This window comes from Phascolarctos cinereus, unplaced genomic scaffold, assembly GCF_003287225.1.
Source record: "Phascolarctos cinereus isolate Bilbo 61053 unplaced genomic scaffold, phaCin_HiC Scaffold_9;HRSCAF=440, whole genome shotgun sequence".
NCBI lineage: Eukaryota > Metazoa > Chordata > Mammalia > Diprotodontia > Phascolarctidae > Phascolarctos > Phascolarctos cinereus.
In genome coordinates this window covers 261282443-261302604 of record NW_027556402.1, presented here as the reverse complement: position 1 = coordinate 261302604, position 20162 = coordinate 261282443, and the positions used below count along the sequence as shown (strand labels likewise).

General features: G+C 45.7%; 1 protein-coding gene across 1 annotated transcript in view; it reads left to right on the top strand.

The window, feature by feature from the left end:
- SHANK2 (SH3 and multiple ankyrin repeat domains 2) overlaps positions 1–20162 on the top strand; it is a 730263-nt gene that overhangs the window by 134026 nt on the left and 576075 nt on the right. The window contains 1 exon segment of the mRNA XM_078148660.1: positions 6295–6372. Coding sequence (XP_078004786.1) covers positions 6295–6372 — 78 coding nt within the window.

The window sequence follows — 20162 nt, the reverse complement described above, 5'->3', positions numbered from 1 at the left end:
ATGCTGCAGAGGTGAAATCAACTAGAGATGTTGCAGAGGTGACATTGACAAGAGATGCTGCAGAGGTGAAATCAACTAGAGATGTTGCAGAGGTGACATTGACAAGAGATGCTGCAGAGGTGAAATCAACTAGAGATGTTGCAGAGGTGACATTGACAAGAGATGCTGCAGAGGTGAAATCAACTAGAGATGTTGCAGAGGTGACATTGACAAGAGATGCTGCAGATAGGCTTTGAGAATAGATTTGATTTGGGATGTGAGAGAGAATGAGGAGTTCGGGGCTTCCCAATAGAACTCACTCAATAAGTGCATGTCCACCTGTAGTCTCCTCCACTTTGGAGTAGCTCACATGTTTAGGAAATCTTTCCTAACATCTAATTTGGTCTCTCTACAACCTCCCCCACCTCTTTTCCTCTGTTACTGGTTCTGTACTCTGGGACAAAACAAGTCTAACCCCTTCAAGTACTTGAAGACAACTATTGTCACTCTCCCCTTCTTACCACCAGTGTTCTCCAGGATAAACATGCCAGATACCTTCAACTGATCCACTGTCTGTATCTAGTTTGTACTTCCATGTTATGTCTCCAGTTAGACTGTGAGCTCCTCGTAGGCAGGCAGGGACTATTGCTGCCTTAACACAGTACCTGGACCTTAGTAGGTGATTAATAAGTGCTTCTTGATTGATCCTCATATGACGTGGTCTCCAGGACCCCTCGTGGTTCTGAATGCCCTCTTCTGGGTAATCAACAGCTATTCCTGTCCTTCATATACCATGGTGTCCAGACCTGAACCCAGGAATCCAAATGACGTCTGCCAAGGACAATGTGCCTTGGACCTATCACCTCCCTATTACTGGAAGCTATGACCCCTCTTTATTTATGCAGCGCAGGTTTACATTGGCTCTTTGTCTACCACATCACACTGCTGACTCACTTTGAATTTGAGGTGGACCAAGACCCTCAGCTCTTCATCAAAACAACTGTAGTTGTACTCCTCCTCCATCTTATACTTAGTGAAGTTGATTTTTTGGTCCCAAGGGCCAGGCTTTGCATTTATCCATACTGAGTTTCCATTGGTTAGTTCAACCCAGTGTTCTCACCTACCAAGATCTTTCTGGATTCTGACTGTCATAGAGTGTTTTGCCCCCAGCTTTGTGTCAGCCTGCCATCCATATCCTCATAGAAGTCACTGATGAAAAAAAAAAGTGAAACAGCCCATGGCAAATGCAGATTGCTGGGTCCTTCTCTGGAGACCTTCTATCATGTGGGCATTGAGCCATTGACAACTATTCTTGGAGTCTAGTTATCTGACTAGGTCTGAATCCAGCTGAGAGTATTCTGGTCTAATCCACAGCTCATCATTGCCTTCTCCACAAGAGGCCTGTGAGATGGGTCATCAAAATCTAGGTAAATTAGTGCCCAACATTCACTTCCTCTTCCAATCATGTCAGAAAAGGGAACAAGGTGAGTGGCCTGACCTGTTGTCTTTGATGAAGCCATGGTGACTCTTGGCAGTCGCTGCTTCCTTTCTGGTTGGTCACCACCAAGACTTTGAATGCTCAGCTCTAGAATTTCCATAGGAATCCAAGTCAAGCTCATGGGCCTATTATTTGCAGACTTTATTCTCATTACATTTTTGAAAATGGGGACTGAATCTGCTTGCCTCCCATCTTGTGGTTTAAGAATCTCTCCAATATCACTGTCAGTAGCTCAGCAGTCCTACCTGACAGTTCTTTGTAGGATCTATCTCCTACATGTCCTCCACAGTTCTCCCCTCTCCAATACCTCACCAGGACCTGGAGAGGGTCCAGAATTCTTAAAGGCTTGACCCAAATAGCAAAGTCTTTGGCAGACCCCACCAGGCTCCTGGCTTCAAGTGTAGTCTCAGAGAGATAGCCAAAGACCAACCTATCCACGTGCACTACAACTCAATCCGAGTTTGCCTACCTCACAGCTACTCACGTCACCATCTATCTGCTAAGGCACTGAAGGGTCAGAGTTGGTGGAAAGACTGGTGGTTGGATTCCAGTGTGGGCGCCAATAGCTCGGTATCAGTTTGGCAGAATGTCTCCAGTAGAGTTCCCCAGGGATTTGTACTTGGTCAGTGTCATCCAACATTTGTGTCACTGACTTAGAAAAGGCCATAGATGCCAAGTTTGTCCAGCTGTCAGATGAAACAAAGCTGGGCAGCATAGATGATGCTCTGGGTGACAAACAGGACCCAAAAGGGTGGTGACTGAATACAGTACGATAAAATGCTATAGGGACAAAACTAAAGTATCATGCTTGGGTTCAAAAAGTCAGCTTCATAAGTAGAGACTGGAGAGGGCTGGCTGGGCAGAGGCTATCTGAAAAGGATGGAGGGCAGCTGGCAGACCACGAACAAGGAAAATGTGGGTCAGCAGGGTGACATGATAAACGAACAAATCAACATTAGGAAAAGCTCAGCTAACTGGGAAAAGGGGGAAGTGAGCCTTTGCATCCTTGGCCCTGATCATGCCTCATCTGGAGCATCGTGGTCAATTCTTGTAGGTCGCTGATGAACATGAGGGAGGGTGGAGAGGAGGGCAGCTGGGCTGGATGTGAGTTCATAGCTTATTGCCCTGACTTCTGCCTAGAGCACTGCCTCAGTGCCCAAGAGGTAACATGACTTCCCCATGCTCATGCTGCTAATGTATGTCAGAAGCAGACCTTGAACCCCACCATGTCTTTCCAATTCAGGCTGCTCTCTGTCCACTATGCTCCAGAGCTTCTTAATTAGCAAGAGAAATGACCAGGCTTCATTTTTCTGAACCATTGAAGCTTTGCGGGGGGAAATGATGCAAGATCCCATTCTAACCTCTCCCCCACAACTGAAGCATGGACCAAGGCTTCCCCAGTGGGTGGAATCTAGTCACCAGGTCTTGAAGCATTGGCACATGCCTCCCACTCAGCTGATTCTTGGCCTCAGCTGACAATGCCAGGGTCCCACCACACACCCCCTGGGCAGCTTCTCTGTCACTGTTCAAAGAATCTGTTTGCTGAAGACATGAGACTTCCATAATGTTTTTCTTTGATTTCCTCTACTCATAAACTTAGGTTTCTTCTTTTATTTTTCTGACAAACCACCTCAGCCTGATAGTCTTTGATATTTCAAGCTCCCTTCATTATAGAACCCTAAAATAAATGCGTGGCCAATCTTGAGCTGCCAGAGGTATACCGATGCACAGGTAGGCAGCCAATTTGCTGCTTCCTTTCAAATCTCTAATTAGTTGAATTCATAATAAAGCGAGAGGGAAATCTGAACCGAGTAGATGTGATCAGGAATGCACAGCCAAGGAGGCCTATAGGCAGTAAAGCAAATAGATTAATAAATCTGTGTGTTTGTCTTCATCTCTCAGCCTTAGTGAAGAAAGGTTGCTAAGGAGACTGGGGGGAGGGGGAAGAACCATTTACTCTACATAGAGGAAGCACCAATTAGGGATAATATCTCAAGTTTCCACTGACACAGCTGGATGAGCAAAGCAGGGGGAAAGTAGCTTGTCTAAGGTACAGACATGGCCATGCTGCCCCCCCCCCCCAGCCTGGTGTCCTGTCCAGGAATCTGCTGGGGACTTAAGATAACAGTTAGAATCTCAAAGATATCTTACTCCAGAAACATACACACACACACACACACACACACACACACACACACACACACACACACCACCACCACCACCACCACTACCACCACCACTAAAACTATCAACCTTGGGAACAGAGAGGTATTTTTGCTCTAAAATGAGTGAAGGAATCGATTTTCCCTTATGAATGCTGCCAGTGGGTAAGCTTAGGGACACCCCAGGGTCAAATATCTGCCCTCTATCAACCCACAATTCATTTCAACTCATTTTCAACAGCATTTCTTAAGCACATTCTATGTGCTAGGCCCAGAGACATACTGGGGACCCAAAGATGAAAAACAACAGCTCCCTGGATGCCAGGCAGAGAAATTGGTCTTCTGTCCTCAAGGAGATGGGAGCCAATAAAAGCTTTTGAGCATGGAGTGACGTGGTCAGGCCTGCACATTGAGTTGGTCATTTTGGCAGCTGTGGAGGGGTCCGGGGGCATGAGGCCCACTGCCGTACTTTGGCAATGGTCCAGGCTAGCAGCAATGAGAGCCAGGACAATAATAATGATAATAACTAACCCTAATAGTAATTACATACATTTGTACAAGGTTTCAAATTGTGCAATGCATTTCACATACTGGGTTGATTTGACCCTCACAGCAATGCCATGAGATAAGTCTTATTATTATGCCCATTTGCCAGAGCCCTGGCTTCCTTCCAGCCTGAGCTGAAGCCCAGCTTTCCTTCTGTATGAAATCTGTCCTGATCCCCCCTGAGCTGCTGCTGCTGCTGGGCCCAGTCTCCCAGAATCACCCAACCTGGTATTTGGTTGGGTGGACATTATGTCTTGTCTTCTTTAGGTGCCTGCTGTCTCCTCCTAAGTTCCGGGGGGGCCTGGGCAGCTGGGCTTCTGCAGGTTTTTTATCCCCAGTATTAAACACAATGCTGAGGGCATAGTAGGTGCTTAATAAATGACTATTGATTGGGTGACTGTAGAGGAAGAACCTAATGCTTAAAGAGATGACCTCTAGCCCAGGATGTCACAGCCAGTAAATGTCGAAGCCAGTCCCACTTGAGTAAGTAGAAGGGTGATCCCTGGTGAGGAGGAAGGACACCTCTACATGTTAGATATGAAGGAAGGAGAAGAGGGGGGCAGAATGCACCTGAGTGATAGGAGGTAAGGAAGAAGGAAGTCAGGATGGGGAAAGGAAGTGAGTGTGGCCAGTGTAGGGGAGATGGCCTGGGAGAGAAGTGGGGGCCTGAGGGGCTGGAGGCCATGGCATTGATGAAAAACAGGGCTTGGGGACGTAAGGCAGAGGGACAGGTGGGATAATGATAGGTTGGGATTAGGTGAGAGAACTTCCCCATTCCTTCCCTTGGCCACCCACAGAAAGTGTCTGTAAAGATGCAGACTCAGCTCTCCTAATTGCATTTCCAAGGCTGTCCCTCCCATGGCTTTGTTGTTTGACAAGGGCCCAAGATTTTATGTGTGTGTCATGGAAGGATGGGACAGTCTTTGAAAAATCCATATTCAGCCCCTGTGGTTTTCCTTGAGTTCACTCTTTAGATTTTCTCTGTGAGGTCACAGACAAAAATCATGTTTCAAATAGTGACGCTGTCCCTTTGCATGCTGCTGACTCTGTGTGTGATGGGGTGGCTCCTTCTTCCCTTATGGTGGGAGGAGGCATTAGTTAAAATACAGTAAAAATTTAATCTCATTACCTTCCCCCACCCCACCCCCAAAACTTATTCTTTTATACAGGAGAGCATGGGAACGTTATACGTACTTCCTTACTAAGTGCTGAATTGAATTGAGTTGAAGTATCTTGGATATAGACCTAGGTGCCTCAGAAGACATCTAATTTAACCCCTTTCATTTTATAGATGAAGAAACTGAGTCCAGGTTTAAGCAAAGCTCAGGGTCACACATGGTAGTGGAGGTCACGTTGGGGTCCCATGGCCCCCAAGTTCAGTGGTCTGGGCACCATTGGATGATAGCATCATGTCTGTAATTTCATCAGTGTCGCTATTCCTTCTACTCATACTGAGCAGAATCCATCCCTGAAGTCTCATCCTGTGGGATTTGTGTCTGTGTGCTCCTGAGGATCTGCTCAGCACACTAGAGGCCTTCCTGAGTTCACTACCCTTCCATGGTCACATTATATGACCAGCCCTGCTTCTTTTTTCCTCTTGTGCTCTTCAGATCCATGCCCTCATTAGTGGCATACATTTAAATCTGATGAGGTGGGGACCTGGCCAGCCTTGGGGGAACATTGTCTGGTGCTGTCCTTAAGCTAGTTTCTCGGCCTGCAATGTCTAGGAATTCAGGTTGCTTGTATCCTTTACGTTTTTTAGCAGCTAGGTGGCTCGGTGGGTATAGCAATGGACTTCAGGTCAGGAAGTTCAAAACCGGCCTCAGATGCTCACTAGCTATATGACCCAGAGCAAGTCACATCACTGCTCTCTGCCTCAGTTTCCTCCTCTGTAAAATGGGGATATCAACAGCATCTACCTCTCAGAATAATTATGAGAATCTAGTGAAATGACATTTGGAAAAACCTTTGCTACAAATGCTACTTGTTGTTTTATCATTTTACTTAAGAATCATACTGCTTTAGTTGGGCCAGGGAAATCCTTCTCGCCTGTTGGGAGAATTCCTTGAAGATGGCATTGACGAGCACATTTCTCCTCTTCCTCCACAGGACAGCTGTGCTCGAGTTTTGTTGTTCCGTGGGGGCAACAAGGAACTGAAGAATTACAACAGCCAGACACCATTCCAGGTAAGCAGCTCTCACGGCTGAGGGCTCTGGTCTTGCACATCCACGTCCGGTCTTGACTGCTGCATCTGAGCACGGCCAGTGGTGAGGAGGGATGGCTCCTTCCCTTCTTCTAGGAGCTGCCAAGGGACCCTGTTTGGGCCCAACGGCATTGCCCTCTGTGCCATTAGGCTAAGTGGCCTCAGTGGTGTTTCCATTCAGCTCGTCCTCGGTGCATCCCAGAGCATGGCTTTGGAGAAGTAACAAAGATTCAGAGAAATTCAGTTTGGCAGCTGCTTGAGTGTGCTGCCTCGGCCCCTTGCCTTCTGAGGAGAAGGAAGCTGCCAGAGGAGATTAGAAGAAGGGGCTTTCCAGTCTGTGTGCCTAGGACTTGCTCTGGCCTCCTTTGCCCATGGTCTACCTCAAGTCCTTGGGATAGGGCTAGATCCATGAGAAATCTCCAAAGGGTACCATCCCAGGACCACAGTTGAGCTTTGGTGGTCTGGGAATAGAGACTGCTAGATAGCCCATAGCTAAAGAATGAGGCTTGGTATCAGGAAGATCTGAATTCAGATTTTACCTCATGCACTAACTGTATGGTCCTGAGCAGGTCACTTAATTATTCTCTACCTCAGTTTCCCCTCTGTTCAATGGAGCTAATAATAGTGCCTACCTCATAGGGATGTTAAGTCTCAAACGAGTTAATATATGTACAGCACTTTGTAAACCTTAAAGTGCTATGTAAAAACAGTCTAGCTATTGATAATAATAATGGCACTAATTATGTAATATAACATTTGAGATTTACAAAGATCTTAGTATTTGTTGACTTCTTTGATCCTTACAACCCTGGGGTATAGTACTGTAACCATCCCTATTCTATAGATTAGAGAACTGAGTCAGGGAGAGATTAAATGCCTTTACCAGAGTCACATAGCTAGTAAGCATCTGAGATGGGATTTGAACATAGGGTTCCTCGACTTCAGGCCTAGAAACTTGTCCGCTCACTACCTTCATGTCGTCTCATTCAAAGACTAATTCATTTGGCCAGGTAGATTTTTCAGAATTGTTTTATTGTTGCTTTTTGGTTTTTTCAACCTTAGTCATTCCCTGAAAAAAACCTGCCTCTCCCCTTTCAGCCTTCCTTTGTTTCACAGCAAAATAATTAATAATTTGTTGGCAAAATGACCCAGCTTAACAGTGCACATACCATTCAGCACCTTTGTTCCCCATCTCTGCCCTGAGGGAAAGGAAAATTTGTTTTGTGTTTCTGAGACCCATCCTTGGGGTCTCTGACTGTTCATTACAGTTAATCGGACCTCAACTACATGTTAGTATTGCTTCCGCTTGCCTTATTGAGCTCATGGCTATTGTTTCCCCTGGCTCTTTGTATCAGTTCTTAAGAGTCTTCCCGTGTTTCTCAGACTTCCTCATCTCTGGATTGCTTAGAGCACAATAAAAGACCATCATTTTCCCATTCTTTGGTGCAGCTGTACACATTTTGGGAGGTTTTGGTCTTGGCTTTCTGAGCTGGATTAGACCTCCAAGGTAGAGTCTTGGTTTGGCCAAACATCCACCAGATGTCCTCCTCCTTGGTGCTCCATCTCTGTGTCTAGACGTTGCAATCTGCCTGTCAAACAGTGCCTTCTTTCTGGTCCCACGACATGTTGAAACCAGGAAAGACCTGGCAAAGACTGTGAGCTGGTTTTTCCCTCCTGTTCGGGTTTTTTACTTGCAAATTGAGTTAGACACCCTTCTTAATTGTGTGACTAACTGCTTTCTTTTAGAAATGGCTTTGGGTTTCCAAATGTTACTGTTTAATCATTTCATGTTTGATCATTTTCTCAAAGGTGCTTATTCATTGTAATGATAGGCTGACAGTTTCTTTCCTGAAAGCAAGCTGGCTTAGGGAGAAAAAGCTGCTACCATTAAAAAGAAGGAAAAAAACTCCACTAGAATGTCAGCTTCTTGAGGGCAGGCATTGTTATTTCCTTTTTTCAACTTTATAACTCCAGTGCTTAACCCCATGCCTATCACACACACAGCAGGTGCTTGAGAAAACCTTAAAAAACAAAACAGACCTATAATTTCATTGGAGTCAGGAAACCCTGGGTGAGGACACCCTCTGCCAGTGTACATCAGCAGGTGAGGACCCTCCCTCTGCCAAGGTGCACAGGCACCTGATTGGTATGCTGAAGTCCTATAGACCTGCCTGGGACCCTGAGAGAGGGGAAGTGACTTCTCAGGGTCTTGCAGCTGGTAGGGACCTGAACCCAAGACTTTCTGGCTCCATAGCCAGCTCTTATTCTGCTGTCCAGTTGAAGCCCAAGTTTAATTGGTAGCAATAATAATATGAATACAATGGTGATGATAATAATGAGAGAGACAGAGACAGAGAGAACAAGAATGAGAATGAATGCCAAAGCAGACAGAGAGAGACAGGCTGGAGTTAAATGATTTTTGTCCTCACTTGATACAATCATCCCTGCTGGTGCTTGTCCAAGATTTCTCCTTCCCTTTGTGGCCAGACTCCTTGAGAAGGCCATCTATAATCCCTGCCTCCATTCCCACTTCTCTCCCTCTCTTCTTAATTTTGCATTCTGGCTTCTAACCCTCTCATTCCACTGAAACTGCTCTCTCTAAAGTTACCACTGATCTCTTAGTTGCCAAATCCAAGCCTTGGGCACTGTTGATCTCTCTCTCTCTCTCTCTCTCTCTCTCTCTCTCTCTCTCTCTCTCTCTCTCTCTCTCTCTCTCTCCTTTTCTCTTTATCTCTTTATCTCTTTCTCTTTCTATCTTTCTCCCCTTCTCTTTCTCTCCCTCCCTCCCTCCCCCTGTCCTGGTTCTCCTCCTACCTCTATGACCACTCCTCAATCTCCTTTGCTGGATCTTCTTCCAGATCACACTAGCCATAGATGTCCCTCAGGGCTCTGTCCTGGATCCTTTTCTCTTCTCCGTCTATATTACTTCCCTGAGTAATCTCATCAGCTTACATGGATTTAATTATCATTTCTATGCAGATAATTCTCAGGTCTCTTGCTCCAGCCCCAGCTTCCCTCTTAAACTCCTATCTCGACTCTCAGTGGGTGCATGAGGAAGATTCTTTATCCTTTCCTATGGAGATAGTTTAAAGGTATGGGATTCTTTGGGGATGTGACCGTAGGTCAGTTCAATCAAGATTTACTAAATACCAAGTCTTGTAGTTCTACAGTCAGTTAAAACAAGGCCTGGGACTGACTGTGGCTCAGATCATGAACTTCTTATTTCAAAATTCAGACTTAAATTGAAGAAAGTAGGAAAACCATCAGACCACATAGATATGACCTAAATAGCATCCCTTGTGCATATGAAGTGGAAGTGATAATAGATTTAAGGGATCAGCTGTGGTAGACAGAGGGCCTGAAGAACTGTGGACAGAGGTTTCCAATATTGTGCAGGAGGCAGCAGCAACAGAGCATTCCAAAGAAACAGAAGAGCAAGAAAGCAAAATGGCTGCGTGATGAAGAAGGAAGGGAAGGGAAAGGAGAGAGGGAAAGACATGTCCGACTGAAGGCAGAATTCCAGAGAATAGCAAAGAAAGATAAGAAGATAAGAATTCTTAAATGATCAATGCAAAGAAATAGAAGAAATAAAAGAATGAGAAAGGTGAGATCTCTTCAGGAAAATTAGAGATATCAAGGGGATATTTCATGCAAAAATGGGCATGATAAAATGACTAAAATGGTAGGGAAGAAACAGAAGCAGAAGATATTAAGGAGAGGGGGCAAGAGTACACAGAAGAATTATACGAGAAAGATCTGAACATCACCAATAACCATGATGGAGTGGTTACTGATCTGGAGCCAGATATCCTGGAGAATATAGTCAAGCAGACCCTAGGAAGCATTGCTAACAAGAAGGCTAGTGGAGGTGATGGAATTTCAGCCGAGCTTTTTAAAATCCTGAAAGATGATACTGTTAAAGTACTGTGCTCAAAATGCCAGCAAATATGGCCATTGGATTGGAAAAGATCCATTTATGTCCTAATCCTTAAGAAGAGAAATACCAAGGAATATTCAAATTACCAAATAATTGTGCCCATTTCACATGCCAGCAAGGTTATGCTTGAGATTCTGCAAGCAAGGCTTCAGCAATATGTGAACCAAGAATTACCAGAAGTGCAGGCTGGTTTTTGAAGAGGCAGAGGAACTAGAGACTGAATTGCCAACATTCAATGGATTATGGAGAAAGTAAGGGAGTTCTGGAGAAACATCTATTTCTGCTTCATTGAGTGCACTAAAGCCTTTGACCATGTGCATTAAACTTGCCACAACAAAATGTGGCAAACCCTCTGAGAGATGGGAGTCCCAGATCATCTTGCTTATCTCCTCCGGAAGCTGTATGTGGGTCAAGAAGCAGCAGAACCAAACATGGAGCAAGCGCATGGTTTACTGTTGGAAAAAGAGTACAACAAGGCTGCATTTAACTTTTAAACAGAGTCCGTCATGCAAGATGCCAGGCCGGGTGAAGCAAAAATCAAAATTAAAGTTGTCGGGAGAAATAGCAATAATCTCAGATATGCAGATGATACAACTGTGATGGCCACAAGGGAAGACAAATTAAGAAGCCTCTTAATGAGGGTGAGAGAGGAGACTGTAGAAGCAAGCTTGAAGCTTAACAGAAGTCATCCCCCCTCCCCCGCCCCAACTAAGATCATGACAAACTGGTCCCATCAGTTCTTGGCAAATAGAAGGAGAAGAAATGGAAGCAGTGTCAGGTTTTATGTTCTTGGGCTCAAAGATCACTGCAGACGGTGACTGCAGCTGTGAAATTAAAAGATACTTGGTCCTTGGAGTGGAAGCTGCGGCCAATGTAGATGACAGATTGAAAAACAGAGATATCGCCTTGCGGACAAAGGTCTGTATAGTCAAAGCTGTGGTTTTCCCAGTAGCAGCGTCGGGCTGTGAGAGTTGGACTATAAGGAAAGCTGATCACCCCAGAATCAGTGCTTTTGGGGCTATGTATGTTTTACTTATTTCGCTACCTAGATGCTATTTCCCTCAAGAAGTATGAAGGCTCTTTGAGGGAGGGCCTGGTGTTTTTTACTATGACTGTTCAGTTTTGGTCTGGGTCTGTACTTGAATCTTAAGGACTCGGCACACCACCAAACACATAGTTGGTGCTTCAGTGTTGTTAAATTTAATTGGTTCCAACATATCGCCTCCTGCTGGACAGTTTCCAGTGCCTTGCAGGCAGCCACTCCTAACCCATTCCTGATCTCTGTCCCAGGGCTGGCCCCCTCCAGGCAGGGGGGGAGACGCAGAAAGTTTGCAGCGCCCTCACTATCCAGGAGCTGTGTGGGAATTCAGCCCCTGCCATCTGTCTATTCTGCTAACAACATACAATTAGATGCTGCTGATAGTACTGTAAGGAAATTATGCAAAATGCCTTGAATTAGCAGCATTTTGCACCCTGAAACATTATGCATGCTCCCAGCAGAAGGGCACGGGGCTGAGCGTGCTCCCCTGATAACCTCTGACCAGGCTGGAAGCTGGTTCCAGGCCGCCTGTCTCTTGCTGTGCTGGGAGTTACTATTCCAAATAGCCCAGATTCCCATTGTGGATGCAAGCTTACAAGGCGGCCCCTGATTTCATTTTGCATTCATGATTGTCTCCCCCATAAGTAACCTCTGCCTCCCACACTGTAAAATGAACCATTTAAAGGTGCATGCATAGAAAGAGTGGTCAGTAGGGCTGTCTTGCCCATCTGGACTTCCAGAGGCCCCAACATGCTCCCTTAGAAATGAGCAGCATCAGGAGGTTGGGGGGAGTCCCCAGCACCTGTGCTGGGCAGGGGGAGAGAGACAGCCAAGACCCATGCAGCCTGGCTTCTAAATCCCTGAAGACTGGGGCTTGGGCAGATAATAAGGATGTCTATTGCCATGCAGCTCATCCTTTGGGAAGGGCTTTCAACAACCTTGGGAGGTAAATCTATCCACTTGGCCTCTAGTCACAAGATATGGCAGGATTTGCATTCTGGTCAGTCGGTCAGAGAGCCCTCTTTTGTTAGGTGCTTATCATGTGCCAAGCATTATTCCTGCCCTCAAAGAGCTCTCACTCTGGTGGGGGCATACAGCATATAAATGCCGCTGGATCTCTGCCAGCTGTGTGCTGGGCAGCTTGGCGGTGCAGGAAGACGCTTGCTAGCCAGAGCTCTCTCCCCTCTGCCTCCCTTCCTCCATCTAAGCACATTCTTGGTCTTCAGACCAACCAGTGGTGGAAGATGGTGAGAATCTGCAGCAGCGAGACACTCTCTTCCCCATGCTCAGAAGGGTGCCAGTGAACAGTATCCAGGCAGCTCCTCCCTTGTCCCCTGTTGGGGGGACATCTTCATCAGAAGATATCCCATTTCTGGGGCAGCTAGGTAGTACAGTGGATAGAGCATGGGCCCTGAATTCAGGAGGATCTGAGTTCAAATCTGACCTCAGACATATAACACTTATTAGCTGTGTGACCCTGGGCAAGTCACTTAACCCCATTGCCTAGCCAAAAAAAAAAAAGAGAGAGATCCCATTCCTACAAGGACTTAGGGCCTCAGGCCAACCCAGGCTGGGAGGCAGCTACAGAACTTAGGGGATCATTTGATGAGACTCCAGTGTCTTGGTGGGGCTAGCATAGGCAAGGTTGAGTTGGCCTGGGGATACACCCATTGCTGTACCCACCGGGCATGTCTGGGCCTTGTCATAAGGAAGAATTTTCTTTCTGGTTCCTCAGGCACCTGGTTCTTACCTGGATGTCAGGAAACGGTCTATTTTAAATCCTCTGTTCTCCAGGTTCCCCCTGTCATTTCTTCTGGGCTCCCTGGAGAAGCTTCCTGAGCTGAATGAAGGTGTCTCTGCCTTCCCTGCAGGCCTATGTATGTAAGGGTCCTGGATCTTCCAAACCAGGATGGGCCCTGAAGGACAAGGCCAGGGAGCGGCAGGATGACAGAGGACACAGAAGTATTGAAATGAGAAGAGAGAGGAAGGGGAAGAAGAAGACACAGGGATGCTTTGCTTAAAACCTCTGTGCTCTCCTCACTGTAAGCCTTAGGTTACAAATGCGTCTTTAGCTCTGGAAGGGAGGGATCAGAGAAGTCATCCAGTTAAACCCTTGTATTTGGCAGGTAAGGAAACTGAGGCCTGAGTGGCAAAACCAGGCTTTCTGTCTCCAGGGTGATGCAGCCAGCCTCGGACCAAAGCAGAATTTGTATCGCAGTCTTCCTGACCCTGAGGCCGGCTCTGACCACAGTGATATTATATTATTAATCAGCGAACCAGAAATAATCTATGGACAGCATTGAAGTGAGGACCACAGGTCCTCCTGTGCCTAGTGGAGTGGGCAGAAGAGGATTAGGGTGCCTCAAACCAAGCCTGGAGGGCAGACAGCATGTGTCAGATTCCCTGGGGAGTCAGTGGTGGGCTCAGCAGCAGACATTGGGGGCAGCCAGGGAGGTTTTTAAATACGGCCTTTGTTGCTTAGTAGCATTACTAGCTGCTCTGAGCCTCAGCTTCCCCATCTGTCAAATGGGCATCACAGTAGCATCTACCTCACAGGGAAGTTATGAGGCTTAAATGAGATAACATTTTAAAGTGTTTCACAAACCTTAAAGTGCAATATAAATACTGTTGTTCTAACTGTTTAGGAGGACATTGGCAAACCGGCAAACATCCTGGGAAGGGTGACCACTAGGGTGAAAGGCCTTCACTTTGTGCCCTATCAAGACCAATTGGAGAAACTAGGGATGCTTAAGGAGCAGCCAGATAGTATACTGGTTAGAGCACCAGTCCTGGAGTCAGGAGGACCTGAGTTCAAATTTAACCTCAGACACTTAGTGTGATCCTGGGCAAGTCACTTAACCCTGTTTGCCTCAGTTTCCTCATCTGTCAAATGAACTGGAGAAGGAAATGGCAAACCTCTTGAGTGCCTTTGTGAAGAAAACCCCAAATGGGGTCATGGAGAGTTGTGCTTATCCTGGAGAAGAGATGAATGATGTCTGTGAGGAAGCTGAGCGCACGTTATGGCAGGAGCTGCAGGCCTATGGAGCATGTGAATCCAGCCCTCAGAAGAGGGAACTGAGGCCAGCCAGGTGAAGAGATTTGCCCAGGGCACAGAAGATGGAAGGCAGCCCTGCTGGGTTTCCAGCTCAGTGCGCAGCTCCCGTCTGCCTGGGGCCTTGCACTCCTGCTTGCTTGTGAGCCTGCGCTGACTTCAGGAATGCGGCCTAGGGGAGAGGCCCCAGCATTCTTTCTGGAGCCTCAGCAGAATTTCCATATGCATTATTCAAGGGGTTGTTTGTGAAGGCAGCTGCTTAGATAAACATTTGCATATGCTAATTGACCCCTGGAGGGGTCTTTAAAGTTTTCTCGGAATCTGGGGCTGCTTTGAAACTGGATTTTACCCCTAGAAGAAAAGACCTGCTTTTAACATTTCTGTACATAATGCAAGTAATATATGTATATGTACAGGCATGCACAGGTTAAGTCCTTGCTCTGAATGATTAAATGTAGAAACCCTAGGCTGAGGGAGGGATTCCTGGCTTCTCAGAGTTATTTACATAAGTCATTCTTTAAATCCACAAGGAAGATTTTAAAACGACTCAGCTCAGATAAAGCTAACTGGGGCCTTCCTGGTCATCCAGTCCTTGCAGAGAAGAATTTGAGGCCCAGCAGGGTTTTCAGTGAGTTGCCCAGGGTCAACCAGCTAGGAAGTGTCTGAAGCCATCAGGAGGAGCTCAGGACTCCAGCCCCAGCCCTTGGCACTATGGTGCCCTTTGGCAGCCCCTGGTGGATCCAAAGTGGCAATTGTTTAGACATTGTCAAATGACCAGTCTTAATGTCTTGGCTTCAACTTGACTTTTCTTTGGTTCATGGTTCCTGTGCTCAAGATTTACAGTCATGTGATCTGAGCTCCAAATCCTGGCTCTGCCTGCCAGGGTGACGTTGGGCAAGTCACATGACCTCCCAGGCCTCAGTTTCTCCCTCTAAACTGAGGGAGTTAGATGCTACTGAAGATCTCCGATTCAGAACAGCAAAGTCTGCAGTTTTCCTTCTAATGTCTCGTCCAGCTACAGAGCCTAGATCCTGCTTGGGGTCATCTAGTCCAACTCATGAACCCGAATGTCTGTATCCTTAGAAGATGTTCATCTGGCCTCTGCTTGAAGACCACCAGTGATGGGGAATTCACTACCTCCAGAGGCAGTTCATTCTACTTTGGGCCACCTCATTTTTTAAGAAAGGGTTTCCTTCTATTTCCATTCCTTCTATTCCTTCTATTTCTCTGTAGCTCCCATTTCTCCTAGTTTCACACCTTTGAGGCTGAGCAGAGCAAGCATAATCCCACTTTTACACAAAATCCTTGAAATAATTGAGGATTGGGATGGCTCCTACTCATCTTTTCATTTTAAAAACAAATGTCCCTAGTTCCTTAGAATGGCCCTCTAGCATTGTCTCCAGGACCCTCACCCAGAGCCAGGGGAGAACTGGGAGATTGTCTTTAGGGTGGAGTGGGATCCTCCACAGAGGGAGGAGATGCCCTCACTGCAAGGCAAAAGATGGAAACTTTTGGAAACTCAGGGCTCTTGTTCCCTTCTCTTATCCTGCTTCTCTAGGAGGGAAGGAGAATGGGATCTGAGGAGTCTTGTCTCCAAGGACATAGGAAAATGCAGATCTTTGTTGTTAAGGTAGCCTCTCTCTCTTTTCCATGGAAATTTAGTAAAAATAAATCAGAAATTGATGATTCACCAGGTCTCAAACCAGCCTTGATTTCAGTTTGTTATACTAGAGGGCCCTAAAACAGTTCCTGCTAAAATTAAACTGTGTGACTTCAGAAAGGAAAGATGGGGGGGGGCACTGTCAGAGGATAATGCAATGTATTATCACAGCAGGCCCTAGAATAATCAATATAGAACTGAAAGGGACCTGAGAGGTCACCTAGCCCAACTGCTCATTTGCAGATGGGGAAACTGAGTCTCAGAGGAATGAAGTGGCTTAGTGACTTACATTAAGTCACATGGCTTAGAGCCAGGCCTAGGGGCTCTGTGATGCCAGGACTGACCAGATTTTCATCGGACCACACTGCCTTCCATGTTTAGTCTGTGCCCAAAGTCAGGCTTTGCTCCATTAAATTCTTTTCCAAGATAAAGAGTTTCCTCTTTTTTTTTTTTTGGTCAGAATTCTCCACAATATTCTCTTCACCACCCACTCAATAAAAGAAGAATGTTCATCACAGGCTAGGGAGGGCCCTAGGGGCCATGCCATGCAGAAAAGCATTGAAGGAACTTGGAAGTTGGTCCGGAGAAGGAAAGACTGGGAGCCCTGCTACGTGTCTTCAAACACTTGCATGGCCATCACTTCAGAGAAGGGTTTGATTAGCACTGGGGGACCTAAGGGAACAGAGCTAGGAGCAAATAGATTAAGCTGGTCACCACTTGCCCAGCGTCTAGCATTGGGGCACAAATATAGATATGAAAGAGTCTCTGCCTTCTGAGAGCTTACATTCTTCTGAGGGATAGGACAGGAGCATTTACTTTGAGACTATGGAAGATCCATGATTTCAGTCAATGTGGAAACTCCCTCCATTGGTGCAGATACAACCCATCCATGAACCATTTTCTCTGCTCTGTCACTGTATGTAAAACAGTCCTGGAAATGGAGACCCAGGACTCAGGACTAGTTTTTTTTTTCCCCTCCTTTGTTTCATTGATCACCATGGTCAAAGGATTCCTTGCCAAATGGGTAGGCTACTGGTGAGGAGCCAGCCATAGGCTAGTCCCACAGGACAGACTTAACTTGTTCACCTGACCGACCACGCTCACAATCCACTGTTTTGGCATTCAAGGCCTCGTAAGTACAATACTGTTAATTACTAGCATTTACATAGCATTTCTTAAGGTTTTCAAGGCTCTTTATACATGTCCTTTCATTTTATCCTGACAGCATGTCAAGATACTTGGCAGGTACATGCTATTATTATGCCCATTTTACAGATGAGGAAACTTAGGCAGACAGAGATTAATTGACATAAGAGGGTCACACAGCTAGTAAGTAGCTGAGGCCAGATTTGAATTCAGTTCTTCCTGACTGTAGGTCTAGCAGTCAATGCAATGGGGTGCCAGTGAGCTGTCTGTTTTCATGTCCACACCACAAAGAGGGCTCAGAGGGAGGTCCTTGTTTAAGAATATGTATGCAAATAAGTTAAATAGAAGATAATTGGAGGAAGGAAATCAAGGAGGACTTTCTGGAGGAGGGAGCACCTGAGAAACAAGGGGGAATTTCAGAGAGGCAGATTTTGGCTCTGCCTAAAGAAAAAACTACCCAATATTGAAAGGTACTCCAAAATGAAATGGGTTTGTTTCTTTGACCTCTTTCTCACTAGGTATGTGTTCTCACCTGGTGGGAATGTTGTAGAGGGATTCTTGGTCAGGTTGGACTACCAGTCAAAGGCAGCCAAGAGTTGTGATTCAGTGTCCATTGATGGTGGGGCGTGAGCTTCTACAGAGAGGGCATTCATGACCATCTCACAAGACTGTATGGTCCTGCAGCATTTACCGAAGGTGATATGGCCCTGAATGCTTATTCTGCATTTGGTTTGGCAACTCAAAGATCGTGTCTCTACTTTGTAGTCTTCTAAAGGGTCCAAGTTGGCTTTAGATGAGTGTGGGCTCACCTCTGTGGTATATACATGCCCCTTTAAAATTATTTCCTAATTTGCTTTTGCCTCAGTTCCCAAAGAATAAGGTCATCAGCCATGGGGCTTCTAGGGGTGATTTGAATTTGATGGGCTCATCCATCAGCTCAGGAAGGACCCATGGTTTCATTTGGGTGAGAACTCAAGGCAGCTCATAGTCCCATCAGTTACAGTGTAGTTTGTGATACAGTGTCATGAGAGGCCAGCTGACTTTGCTTAGAGTACCATAATGAGCCAGTATCAGAGGTACAAACACCACAGTGAAGATCCTTAAGTTAGAAGGGATCTCAGAGATCATCTAGCCCAACTCCTTCATTCTATAGGTGAGGAAGCTGAGGCCAAGAGAAGTTAACAAAGTGGGGGGATTTGAACTCTGACCCTCCTGGCTCCAAATTTAGAGCTGTTCTACCTTCAAGTACTTTTGAAATAAAGAGAGCTCAAGAATTCATTACAACTAAATGTTTACCTCATAGAGTTGAGAGGAAAGTGCTTAGCAGGCCTTAAAGTCCTATACAGTCTCTATTTTTGTTATTTTTATTATTAATACTGACAAGCAGACCATGGACTGAGGTCATGGTCATAGGAAGGCTGAAGGAGTCATGTCAGTCCTAGATTTCAGGAGTCTCAGATTAGAGAGGGAAGGAATGCCTCCTGTCCTACGTGATGTCAACCCCTGCCCACAGTTTGCCCAGGAAGAGGCTAAAACTGATTCCTGAGCCAAAGTGTACCAGCTATTTTTGGCAGCATCTTGCCTGCCTCTAGCTGGCCACAGATGGCCCCCTGAATCATCTTTGGAGGAATCAGACACCAAGCCCAAGTGGTTGGAGAGCTCTCTCTGTGCATGCTCTGTGACGTGGGCTGGTGAGTGTAGGGATAACAGCCTCAGCAACCCCCATCATCACTCCCCTAGGATTCAGTGGCTGTGAGTACAGTGCCTTAGAGGAACTGACTTCTTGGGTTTTGAGAAAGGCTCTGGAGCTTTGATTTGTAACGCCAATACCCGAAGATGCAGTTGTCATGCTGGTCAGCAGGACCCAAGAGACATCAGCAAGGTAACTATGGACCAGCTAACCAGGGGCCCTGCTCTTCTGGCGGGGAAGGAGGTGTTGAGACAGAGACAGAAGAAACAGGAAGAATGTAATTTGGAGTGAAAAGAGGGTGTTTCCAGAGTGACCAGGAGGGAGCTGAAATGGATAAATTTAATGGCTCAGAATTATTCTATTGCTTTTCCTTTAGTTATTATACACCTCTTTTGTCTTAGGGTAAATTCTTCCAATGCTAGCCCAGCAAAGAATGATGTTTTGTGATTTCCTTGTGGAAATGGTCAGCTTGGACAGAAACACCATCTTGAGTGCCTATATCCCAGGAGGGCTGAGTTTGTAGAAATGCAAGTTCTTGAGCCCCTCTTTGATTACTCTTATCCCCAGAGTTACCTCAGCTTTCCTGGGTTTCTGCATGAAAGAAGTCAATGAAAGTTAGAGTTTGGCAGAAAGGCTTTTAATCTGATTAGCCTGAACTCCTCAAGTAGGCCATTTGCTGACTGCAAGAAAAAAGGATTAGCTATGTACATTGTGTATCTTTGTGATTTCCCAATGATGCCTTCAGAAGTTAAAAAGCTCCAGATCAAACCTGGTTACAACTTTTCAATTTCTTCTAATATCATTAACCTTTGAAACATAGACTATTTACCACTAAAAGTGAGGATTGTCTAGAGACACTGATTTCATCCATAGTTGGTTTGTCAACCAGGATAAAGCAAAATCTACTTCTGTGTGAGGTATCTCGTAGCAAAAACAACTGACCTAAAAAAAGATGAAGAGATAATTTAACAATCATTGGACTCCCCAAAATCCATGGGAAAAAATAGAGCCTAGACATATTTTTTTAAAAAATGACTCAATACCAGAGGACAAAATAAAAATAGGAAGAATCTACCAGTCACCTTCTAAAACACCCAAAGGAAAACTCTCAGGAATATTATAACTAAAATCTAGAACTTACAGGTCAAAGAAAAAAAAACACTGTATGCAGCCAAAAAGAATTCAAGTATTAAGGAGCCACAGTCAGGAATGAACAAGACTTGGCAGCCACTGCATTAAAGGAATAGAG